The sequence below is a fragment of the Pinus tabuliformis genome, chromosome Q (genome assembly GCF_031772625.1).
Source record: "Pinus tabuliformis cultivar Carrire ecotype Pingquan chromosome Q, CPIR1, whole genome shotgun sequence".
Taxonomy (NCBI): domain Eukaryota; kingdom Viridiplantae; phylum Streptophyta; class Pinopsida; order Pinales; family Pinaceae; genus Pinus; species Pinus tabuliformis.
The window spans coordinates 133519936-133532915 of record NC_142296.1 but is presented as its reverse complement, the minus strand read 5'-3'; the positions used below and the strand labels follow the sequence as shown (position 1 = coordinate 133532915).

The 12980-nt window shown below is 39.8% G+C and overlaps 1 protein-coding gene across 1 annotated transcript in view; it reads right to left on the bottom strand.

The window, feature by feature from the left end:
* Positions 1-1815: 1815 nt before the first annotated feature.
* Positions 1816-12980, bottom strand: part of LOC149218620 (uncharacterized) — a 28921-nt gene continuing 17756 nt past the window's right edge. Inside the window, exon 3 of the mRNA XM_089386599.1 lies at positions 1816-2052. Within this exon, the coding sequence (XP_089242725.1) occupies positions 1816-2052 (237 nt within the window). The remainder of the gene's footprint in view (positions 2053-12980) is intronic.

Here is a 12980-nt window from a genome sequence, read left to right as displayed (position 1 = left end):
TTCTGAAGCATCTCTGTGAAGAATGGCTAGTTTTATGACAGTGCTTACATGAATGAAGATCAAAACAATGATCTTTCATATGGCCAACTCGGTCACAGTGTTGGAATTTCACGGTCTGTTGTTTTTGTTGTTGTTGTTGTTGCTATGGAAGAGGGCTAGAATTGGGAATAGCTGGAGGTGAACTGTCATGAGGAGCAGGTGAACTATCATGAATAAATCCAGCACTCTGAAACTGAATGGGCTTGGAGTAGTCTGGAATATGAAAGGACAAGTCCTTGTCATATCCAAGACCAGTTATGTGCTTGTTGTGGACAAGCTGTTCCCAATGTCTGATGATGGGCTTGGGAAGTGTAGACTGAGTTTCTGCATCTGCATTTACAACTGCTGCTTTATTTGAATGAACTGTAACATTATTGACTTGTTGCTGATGGGTGGTTGTCTCAATGTTCTGAACAAAAACAGGTTCAGAATGATGTCTATTTTGATGTAGCTCTTCTTGCTGTAGCTGTTTCGAGCTGCAAAAGATCAATCTTTTCCTATGCATTTTGTAGACAAACCTGAATATCTGTGAGAGAAACTTTGCTGACTTTTAATGTATCATGAGTAGTAGACGACATTAGAGTTTTGAGGAACTCTAATACATCGTTGGTTCTAGCCATGTTTTTTTCTTCAATGTCATATTTACACCTTACAACTACTACTTAGTGCAGAAAAGTAATACCTACTCACAGTACACAGCAATATCCTTTATACATGTGCAGAAAATGATCATTGTTCAACCAGCAAGCACCGATTACACTCCATTACATGAAAATAAGAGTTTACTCACGTCCAGCATTATGTTCTGACAAAACAACCGACAAAACTTTTCTCCATAAAAGATTACAATCAGCCCACCAAACTCTGTATGCACCAGTTGAAGCAAGGAATTAATGCACTATAATGAATTTTAAATACAAAGCCACACTAGGGCAGCAACAACTGGAAACTTGCTTGAATCCTTCAAATACTCCTTCACTTTCTCAACCAGTGGAAAAGAATAGTCAAGTTCAATAGCGACTGTAACCATTCATGATAACATGTGGAACAGCTACAATTGTGGGATTACAGATTCCCAGAGAAAGAATTGTACATAATCTCATAATCTTATGTGGAACAATGCAGATATAAACTAAGTCAACATTGCAATTTCAAGGGTTTCATAGTAGCAAATGCATATGAACATGCATCTCGGCCTATGCTCAATCAGTATCTCAATGTCTGGTAAATTTCTACCACTGGCAATCTCAATTAATATGTGGAAGCTTACCTTTCAATTCCTGGCAAATTCACATTTTATCATTTGCATGCGGAAGCTTATCAAACACCTGTTCACATATTTCATGGTTCATGAAAACTCAATAAAAATCAATCACTATATGTGAATTTTCCTTCATCCTCATTCATATTTTAATTATCAATCCCATCAACTTTGAATGCTTTCATAATTCAGATTCATTACCACAATTACATTCACATATGCTGGATTCAATCAAAAGCTTGGCATTTCACTCACTCTGGGCCATTATCCATATGGTTTCCATTTCACATTAAATTGCACAAAGTTTTGTCTCAACCAAACCTCAATACAATAGCCCTTTTAATTCTCGTTTTAAGCCCAAAATCTTCTTCTTGAATCATTTCCACAATCATTTATATATGGGTTTCAGTATCTGATTTCATATACTCAGATGTCAATGACACAATGCCCCATCATTTAATTTTAACATTATTTTAAATGAACCAATATCAAATATATAAGTGTGCCCTTCCCATTCATACAAAGAAACAAAGCTTAATTACAAAGGCCAAGAATATTTGCATTAAAAATGCACTTATGCATGCTGTAATCCATTTTTCACTTCCACTCATGCAAGATCGCATATTCAGTGCTACAAAGCTTGCTGCCGCTAAGCCAGCAAGAGCAATAACAGTCCATCTTAAAAACTCAGTTGGGAAGATTAACAGAATCGAAGCTGGAATGAAGATAAACAGAGAATATCCATAAAGACACTGTTAGGACTCCACTATGTATCATTTTTGCTATATATTTTGACACCACTCTACTCTTAAACCATGAACTTCATTGTCTTTTTCATCCACTTTATCCCAAGGTATATAGAAACCTCTTCTTTATTATATGTTTAATCTGTCTTACATTTAATTCCGCAATACTCTTATATTTTATCATTAATTGAAGTGCATTGTTGCTAACACAAGTCAAAGATCACAGATAAGTTATATGCCTTGTTGGGAACGAGCGGCCGTTGCTGAGACAGCTGACTCCGTTGCTGAAACAGCTAACTCCGTTGCTGAAACAGCTGACTCCGTTGCTGAAACAACTGACTCAATTGCTGAAACAGCCGTCAAGCACGCAAATCCCGTTATGCGTAATTTGTGATTCTGGAAGAACTCTTTGTGGAATAGTAGCAGCAGCACGAAGATACGGTTACCTGGATTATCCTGAAGATATCACTTTTGTTGTCTCGGTTGTAACAACATCTCTTTTTGAAAGAATAGAATAGTCCTGTTTTGGAAAAGAAAACAGAATCGAGATGATGAAGATTCGCTCTCGTGTAAATTGTAAAAGATGTCTCCTCTTTAAAAAGAGGAGACATCATCATTAGAGGGGGTGGAATTGTAAGTTACAAGAGAGTATTGTGTGAGAACTGGAGCTAGTCTCCTTCTGTAATGTATCAGTTACTTTGACAGATGAATAAAATCTTCTTTTGAGCGTTTCAATTTAATTCTTTCTCCTGGGGAATCTTGTGAGAAGGAAAGGGCCCGCCTTCCTCACAAGATTCACCCTTTTGGTTCCTGTAGTTTGTTTATTTCTTTATGTGTTTGCACTTCCTTTAATTCTGTTGTTGAAACACTAGTTACACAGTTTTGCAATACTCTGTTTCTTAGCGCTACACGTATCGAATGCACGAATGAATGATGTTGAGAGCATGTGCTGAAGATTCCTGTATAAAGGGATAGGGTCTTGCTCCCATTGATTGCTTTCCTTTGCCTACAGTGTGATTAGAAACAAGAGGACAAGTGCTGAAGGTTCCTGTTCCTGGGAATAGGGTCTTGATCTCTTGAAGTTACTTTTCTTACAGTGTGATTAAGTGCCAGGCAGCAGGTGCTGAAGTTCCTCACCAAGGAATAGGGTCCTGTTCCTAATATGATTGAATGATTTCTTTCTTTGTAGATTGATTTTCCTTTGCTGTAACAGAGAAATCGTTTCTGCTATAATTTAATTGACTTCAGCTTTGATTAAGTAGAGTGTGAATTAGTAGATTGATGAATTTAACAGGTGTGTATGTTTCTTTTACTACAACATCGATTCCGCTTTTGAAATTGAGCATATCCAGTGCGTTATTATCTTTGAAATAAAAAGACCTCCTCGGGTTGACAATTTATGTGGAGCTCGAATTGTGAAAACAATTAGAGCGACCAACATTTTGGCGCCGTTGCCGGGGAAGGTAATTGTAGATTTCAAAAGCATTCATCTTTTCTTTTTAATGTGCAGATTGCATGAGAGGACGAGGAAACCAGAAGAAAAATAACCGCACAGGTGGCAAGGGCTGGGGAGGACGAAAAACTTTTATTGACGAGATTGTATCGAAGGTTGAATCATCACAAAGATTAAGTTCTCGGAAATCAAAATTCCAGCGTTCCCCTCAGTCAGATTACAGAACAGAGGAAGTTGTGGGTCCTGAAAATACAGAAGAACCAGCAGTCAGTGCTGAAGAGTCAGAGGAAAGTATTAGCAGATCAGTAGAACACATTGAGGAAATAGTAGAAAGCGTTGGACGACCGATAGAGAACATTGAAGAACCAATAGAGGATTCTGACGATCGAGAAAGTGCAGTAGGAGGGCCAACAATGGAAGATAACAATGATGCCTTCCTCTTTGGAGGAGGACGTGCAGGTCCTGAAGAAGAAAGAAGGGATGAAAATTCCCTCTCTACCTTGGGATTTCCCATCATTGATCTCCCTGCAGGAACAATGAAAAATATTCCATTGTCTGCTCTACCTAACTTTCATGGTTTATCCACGGAAGATCCTGACGAATTTCTTTTTGAATTTGATATATTATGCAGAAGTTATGATTATGTTACTAATGCTCAAAAGTTGAAGCTGTTTCCAGCCACCTTAAAAGGGAATGCTTTAAGATGGTTCATGAGCCTTGGAAGTCAGGTAATCACAACATGGGAGCAGATGAAACAAAAATTTCTGCTTAAATATCAAGACTACTGCCGGACGAGAGAGAAGAAGGATGAACTGTTCAATATGGCACAAAAGTCGGATGAAAGTCTGGAGGACTACATAGAAAGGCTGCAGTACAACATACAGAGGTCTGATCATCCGGATATAAGTAAGGAAATTCGTAAAACAATATTACTTAGAGGTTTAAGGGATGATTGTCTAAATATGTTAAATATGCTTGCTAAGGGAGATATATCTAAAGAATCATATGATGAGATTTGTGAACTTGCTAAAAGGTGCTCTAGGGGAGCTGCAAGAAACAGAATAAGAGATTCCACCTATTCAAGGGTGCAGAAATCAGCCAATGGAGGAGCAACAAGAGCAGAAATAGGTAATTTACTTGAAGAATTTAAAACCGAAATGTTAAGTTCTTTTGCTTCGCAGATTGACACTTTGCAGGTTAAGAAGAAGCAGGCCGAAGCAGAAGCAACTCTGGCTGTCTTTTGCCCGAAATGTAGAGACAAACATCCACTAAGGGAATGCCCAAGAGATAAAATACCAATTTGCACCCTTTGTGAGAAAGATCATGAGACAGAACAGTGTCCATCTCTACCAGGAATAAAAGCAGCGTTGCAGCCAACGGAAGAAGAAGCTGAAGCAGTTTACCTGCTAACTCAAAGAAGACAATGGCAACCTAAAGGGCAAGGTACGAACTCTGGTATGCCATTTAATCGTTGGAACAATTATTCTGCTTTTGGCCAAACAAGTTACCCCCCCTTCAACCAAATGCAATACCCACTTTTTAATCAAATGAATTTCCCACCCATGCAAATGCAAAACCCTCCCTTTGTTGACCCTTCAATGTGGACTCCTTGGCCTCCACAGCAGCCACCTCCTTTTAATCCTTGGAACCCAAATTGGAATAGTCAATCACTCCCGTACCCAAATCAATTGCCTCAATTCCAACAATCACTCCCTCTGCCATCAAATGCTCCACCAAACAACCAAATGAGACCCCAACTACCTGTGCAACCAAATCCTAACCCCAACAATAAAGTTGTGCAAGTCATTGATATTCAAAATCAGTCTATATTTCCTACTATGCAATGTAATGATATTCATTTGAGATCTGGAAGAATAGTAGAGCCTATTATTGATGACATAACTGATTCAGATAAAAATGAAACCGAGAAACAAAAAGAAGCTCAACCACCTCCTAACAAAAATGTTGAAATAACAGAACCACCATTCCCCGAGCGTTTGGTTTTAACCAAAACAACTGAAACACCTGCTTTTAATTTTATGGGGGAATTGCAAAATTTGTATATTAAAATTCCACTTTTACAAGCATTAAGAGATGTACCAATTTATGCCAAAACATTAAGGGATATTTGTGTTAAGAAACCTGGTAGGAAAACCAAGGATCCCCTTACAGTGCATGTGATGGGAGACTTGTCTGCATTAATGACCAGAAAAACCCCTCCTGTAAAATATGGTGATCCTGGCCATCCTACTGTCACAGTTCAGATTGGTAAAACAATGATTCCCTGAGTTCTGGTAGACTTAGGTGCAGCAATTAATATAATGACTCTGGAAACTTCACAATTGTTACAGCTGAATAACACAATCAGAGATACACCCACCATCTTAGAGTTAGCTGACCGTTCCACAATTAAACCAGAAGGAATTGTTGAAGACCTACTCATTTCAGTCGAATCCTGGAAATATCCAGCTGATTTTGTTGTATTGCAGACTAAAACAAAGCTGGGGGGACATCCCTTAATTCTAGGAAGGCCATGGTTGGCCACAGCTGATGCATTTATTAGTTGCAGATCTGGTTCAATGACAATTTCTAATGGTTATGAAACAAAACAATTAACTCTTTATCCTCACGCTACGCCAGTAGTCAATAATGAAGATTCTATATGGATGGATTATGATGATAATGCTGTTCAGCCTATTCTAACTATAGGACAAGCTTTAACTCTTAAAGACAATACAGAGGATGAGATAATCAATAATTTTATTTGTGAACCTTCTTCTGTCATTGCTGAAACACACAATCAATTAACTGCAATTTTTGAAACTGATGCACAAGAAAAGATTGAACCTGAAGATTCATCCCAAACTTTAACCACGATCTCATCTAAAAGCATAACAGTTGAAATTGAACCCGGCAAGACATTAAACATAAATCCTGATCTCACAGATGCTGAAACACAGCAACTAATGAAGTTATTGCACGAATATAAGGAGGCATTTTCCTGGGATTACACGGACATGAAAGGTATTTCTTCTGAATTATGTACTCATCGAATTTACATTAAAGAGGGATGCCGACCTGTTTGTCAACCCCAAAGACGAATGAATCCTAATTTACAAGAAATTGTTAAAGAAGAACTTCAAAAATTGCTTAACGCAGGATTTATATACCCCATATCTGACAGTGAATGGGTTTCCCCGTTAGTAATTGTTCCTAAGAAAAACGGGAAATGGAGGGTATGCGTCGACTATAGAGCTTTAAACAAAGCTACTCAAAAGGATCACTTTCCCTTACCTTTCATTGATCAGGTGTTGGACAGCCTTGCAGGGAAGAAATTCTTTTCTTTTCTAGATGGATTCAGTGGGTATAATCAGATAAGAATTGCACCCCAAGACCAAGACAATACCACTTTCACCAGCCCCTCGGGAACTTTCGCCTATAGAGTTCTTCCATTTGGGTTGTGCAATGCACCAGCAACTTTTCAAAGAGCTGTTATAGGAATTTTTTCCGATATGCTGAATGATTGTATGGAAATATTTATGGATGATTTCACCCCTTATGGTGTGTCTTTCGAAGAGGCATTACAAAACCTTGAGAAAGTACTTAAAAGATGTATACAAGCTCACCTCTCCTTAAGTACCGAAAAATGCCATATGATGATGAGTGAGGGAATAGTGCTTGGACATTTTATTTCATCTCAAGGTATTCAGGTAGATCCATCTAAAATATTGGTCATTCAGAATCTTTCTGTTCCTAAAACTCAAACTGATGTGAGAAGTTTTCTGGGACATGCTGGTTATTACAGGAGATTCATTAAAGATTTCTCTAAAATAGCTTCTCCATTATTTGTATTGCTTATGAAAAATGCTGAATTCAAGTGGACTAATTCTTGTCAGAAAGCTTTTGAAGAGCTGAAGCATCAGTTGTCTACTGCTCCTATTTTGAGGGGGCCTGACTGGAATCTTCCGTTTCACATATCTTCTGATGCTTCAGACATTGCTATTGGAGCGGTTTTGGGACAAGAGGAAAATCATCTTCCTTATGCTATATACTTTATCAGTAAGAATATGACCCCTGCTGAGCTTAACTATACAGTTACCGAGAAAGAGTTCCTTGCAGTAATCTATGCCATTAATAAATTCCGACACTATATCACTGGTTATCCTACTTTTGTGCACACTGATCATTCAGCTATTAAATACTTAATGAACAAATCTGTTACAAATGCTAGAGTTACCAGATGGCTATTATTATTGCAGGAATTTGATATTACAATTGTAGATCGGCCTGGTAAAGAAAATGTGGTGGCTGATTTTCTTTCATGGTTAAAAACTGACAATGATATTCCAGTAGATGATAGTTTTCCTGACGAATATTTGTTTGCAGTTTCTGCTCACTCTCCATGGTATGCAGATATTGCTAATTATTTGGTTGCAGGAAAACTACCAGCACACCTGTCATATAGAGAAAAGAGAAGAATTGTTCAACAAAGTGCCAGGTACAGCTGGATAAGCGGGTGTCTCTTCTATACTGGGCTTGATCAGGAGATCCGAAGATGCATTAGAGAAGATGAAGTGTACGACATATTGAAAGCTTGTCATGATGGCCCTTGTGGAGGCCATTTTGCTGATAAAAGAACAGCACATAAAATTCTGAGGATGGGTTACTATTGGCCCTCATTATTCAAGGATGCAAAGAAGTATGTAAGGGCTTGTGACAGCTGCCAGAGAATGGGTCAACCCAATCATAGAGACCAAATGCCATTAAACCCCCAGGTAGTTTCTGAACCATTTGAAAGATGGGCCTTGGACTTCATAGGACCCATTAACCCTCCATCCAATCAAAGAACCTATATATTAGTCTGCACAGACTATATGACTAAGTGGGTGGAGGCAAAAGCACTTATTAGAGCCAATGAAGAGGCTGTTCTAGCCTTCTTATTTGAAGAGATTTTCACTAGATTTGGAATTCCTAGAGAGCTAGTTACTGATGGAGGACCTCCATTCAATTCTCATGGTTTTAAATCTACCCTTCACAAATATCATATTCAACATAGAATGACTACACCATACCACCCCCAGGCCAATGGACAGGTGGAAAGCACAAACAAAGTTCTAGAGGCCATTCTAACTAAAACAGTGAAGGACAACCGAAAGGATTGGTCCCAAAGGCTCCCTGAGGCATTATGGGCTTACAGGACTACTTGGAGAAACACTACAGGTTTTTCTCCCTATGAATTGGTTTATGGTAAAAATGCTGTTTTTCCTGTGGAATTTGAAATTAAAACTTTAAGGACTGCTTTAGCTGTTAATCTTGATTTGAATGATGTGCAGACAGCTAGATTGCAGCAGCTTTTGGAGTTGGATGAAAAGAGATTAGATGCCATTCATGAAACAAACATGATACAACAACAAGGGATGAAGTGGCATGACAAAATTATCAAACACAAGCAGTTCCAAAAAGGTAATTGGGCCTTGTTGTATGACTCTCGGTTTGAAAATTTTCAGGGAAAGCTACGTACACGTTGGCTTGGACCATATGAAGTAGATGATGTCTTTCCAAACGGAACGGTAAGACTTGTAACAATTGATGATGCTAAAACACCTCTACTAGTCAATGGCCATAGGCTCCGTCTATATAAGCGCCCTGTTTCTAAAGAGGATTTCAAGACTGCTTGCATGACTGATATTCATTATCTTTTTCTAGGGGAGTCTTCTGCTCCTCACAACACTTAATTTTCTGCACTATATTTTTAGTATTAGATTAGATTTAGCACTAATAATCCCTGTCAAGGATTGGCATATTACAATTGAATTTTGCAGATTCTGGAAAAAGCAATAAGGAGGACAGATTCATCATGAGAAGATCTGAAGCTTTAAATCAAGAAGCTTCTTCCCATCATTTTACCCTTTTTTTCCTAAAGCAATATCCCCCCATACCCACATTATTTCTATTATTCCCACTCCCACCATCCCTGAAATATCCTCCTTCAGTCAGTATTTCCCACCCCTTACTGCTGAAATGATCCCTTATCAAATATTTTCTCCATTCACAGACCTAAGTCATTCATCCCATTTCTCTGATTTTTCCCGTTGCTGAAACACCTGTTTCAGCAACGTATCATTAATTTTCCCCGTTGTTGAAACACCTGTTTCAGCAACGTATTATTGATTTCTCCCGTTGCTGAAACACCTGTTTCAGCAACGTATCGTTCATTTTCCAGTTGCTCAAACACCAGTTTCAGCAACTTGTTATCATCAAAACAGTATCCCTCTTTGATGTTATATGAGCTTTCTGGTTCTCCACGATTATACTTCAGATCCTTTTGGTGAAAATTATTCAGCACGTACCAGATTCAATTACACTCCCGTTCTAAAAAAATCTACAGATTCTTCCATGTACATTAAAGCTATTTTGAAGCAACCGACACTTCGAATTATTAAATCAAAGGTAAAATGTAAGGTATAAGGTTTTAATGTAATTCGGTTAAATCATATTAAAGAGAGGATTTCATTTATAATGATTGCATATCTTTACACGTCCAATCATTATTACACCATACGTAGGGGGGGGGGAATTCCAAAGATAGAACAATAATTTCGCATGAACCAAGCTGCCGCCCGTTGTCACATCTATTTCTGCCGTCATTTAGACTATGCAGCCTCTGTTGCAACAACTAGCGCGATCAGGGTCTGTGTTTACTGTATCTGTGCCTCTGCGGAAAACTCAAAGCTACAGCCATGGGAGGGTCGGCCGTTAGACATGAGCCCGGCTCCATAAGTCTTCTTCAATTGTTTCCTGAAGTCTATCAGATCTTCCAACAAGCGGGATGGACAGTATATTTTGAAAGGTTGGGGGAATTTAACCAGGAACAAGTCTTAGAATTTGCACAAAACCTTGAAGACAATTTTTCAGTGGTCCAAGGGGTTCGCATTTCAGTGACAGAGGATGACATAGTTCAGGTATCAGGGTTGCCAGCTGAGGGTACTCGCTGGTTTAGCAGGAAGCAGGTCGTTCTTAACGCGCAGCAAGAATTTCTGCACCCGGATGAGCAAGTGGAACCCAGAGGCCGCGGGGTTAGTCTGCATTCACTTCCTCAACCATGGCCATCAGTGGCAGAGTTCATCAAACACTACTTAACATGTGAGGGGCGTTATCAGGTAGTGTACAATCATGATTTTGTTTTGATGAATCACTTGAGGAATGGACGACTGATTAATATCCCCTATTATCTGCTTGGTTGTATTAAAAACATGTCTTATTATTGTAAACGAGCTAAATCTCCAATGTCATCCCTTACCCATCACCGTTTATGCCAGTTGCTGATACAGAGGGGTTTTGCTCAGCAAAATCCCCCTCTGCACGCCCCACCTGAGATTCCCCAGCCGCCCGAAATTCCTCAACAAGCACCTGAGATTCCCCAGCCGCCCGAAATTCCTCAACAAGCCCCAACATCCCAATCACCCGAAAATTCTCAGTATATTCCGGAAATTCCTCAGCAGGACCAAACAGCCCAACCATCTGAAAGTCCTCATGACATTCCAGAAATTCCTCATGAAGAACAACAGGAAGAAATTCCGCATTCTCCAGTTGACCCAACCCCGAGCTCGCCTCATTTAGCAGAACCAACTGCCTCCACTATTTCGGTCCCTAGTGACGACTCTCTAACACCCCCTTCCTCACCCGTTAAGAAAAAGAAGAAAACCTCAACAGTCGCAAGCTCCAGACCACGGACAAGGTCCACATCTCAAATTCTTACCCCTCCGGAAAACCCTGTCCCCAGAAAGAAACCCTCCCTTTCAAAGAAAAGGAAAGGCAGTAATTTTGCTGCCTTCCTACCAAAAAGAAAAAGGAAAACGACTGTTGAGACAAAATCCACCTCCATTTTCCCTGACCTTGCCACTATTCTACTAAAATCTTTATCCCCATCCCAAACTTCCCAACCCGTCTCGTCCGAAGGCACTGCCACACAAGAACCAGTGCCCCGGGATAATATGACATTGTTTATGGGCCAAGAAGTGACTGCTCCACAAGAACCAGTCACTTGCCCAGTGACTGAAACACAAGAACCAGTCACTGAGGCACAAGAATACACCAAGCAGGACGATAGTGGGAAATCACCAGTGACTGAAACACAAGAACCAGCCACTGGAGCACAAGAACCTATTTCTCGCCCAGTGGATGAAACACAAGAACCACCCACTGTGGTACAAGAACCAGCTACGACTGTGCATCAACAAAATATTCCAACAGAGCCAATCAGCACACAAGGTTCACATACTATGACATCTCTACTGGAGGAAAATGAGTTCCTGAAGTCTGAATTAGAAGCTTACAAAACTGAACTAACCATGGCTCGAGAGGCTTTTGAAAGAGAACTGAATCTCCATACATTAGCACACGTACCCTCAATGCAAAATAAGGAGCCATGTATGGAATATATGTGCAAGGAGTGTGGCAGCATTTACCAGGATGCAGGCTACAAAGTAGTTAAAATCCAGCTCCCTGAAACATCTACGACAGGTGGAATAAAAGAGGAATGCCCTACTGCTCCACAAGAACAAGTAGGACCCTCTATAAAGCAAGAAGAAGAAATCAAACCACAGATATCCCATCCTTTGCAGGTTGATGTAGCCATCCAGACAGAGGAAACAATGCCCCAACACATTACTTCTGATGCAGCCATCCAGACAGAGGAAACAATGCCCCAACACATTACTTCTGATGCAGCCATCCAGACAGAGGAAACAATGCCCCAACACATTACTTCTGATGCAGCCATTCAGACAGAGGAAACAACGTCCCAACCCACTACTTCTGATGCCAAGACACAGACTCTGCCATGGAATCAATTGGAACAGATGAACAAATGGAAGAAGCAATATGCTGAAGAACAAGATATAATATTACGACAGCATAAGTTACAATGGCAGAACCATGTATATGCCAACTGGGATAGCTGGGACCAAATAATGCAAGAGCACAGGGAGTATAAAAAGGAAGTCAGAGAGTCTAAGGCAAAGATAGCCTTGATGTTTTCATTAGTGCGGAAACTGATGGTTACGCGCAAACCCTCTGTAAACTACTCGCTCTTTCTTTCTGAACGATTAGTTTATTTCCAATTAAAAGCAATAGCAAATGGCAGACCATATGAATTAATGACTTCAGAGAAATTTGTTGAGACCTTTAAGGAGGCCCCTGAAAGTGACCAGCATCTGCTGTGTGAACTCTACCTTCATAATGAGGCCATTCCTGAAGATAGGAGAGTTAATCTTATTCCAATTGCAGGAGATATACAAATCAGAGCATTTGCTTCGTTTTTGTCTAACCAGCTCACTTGGCAGACTGCGTTCACTGCAAGCAGTCATAATGAGGAGAATAAACTTCTGTGGATTAGACCAGAGCCTGTAGGCCCAGCCACGTTTATAGCACAATATTATGAATTCTTGCAGAAGCCAGGAATGAACGAGTACATGCAGCA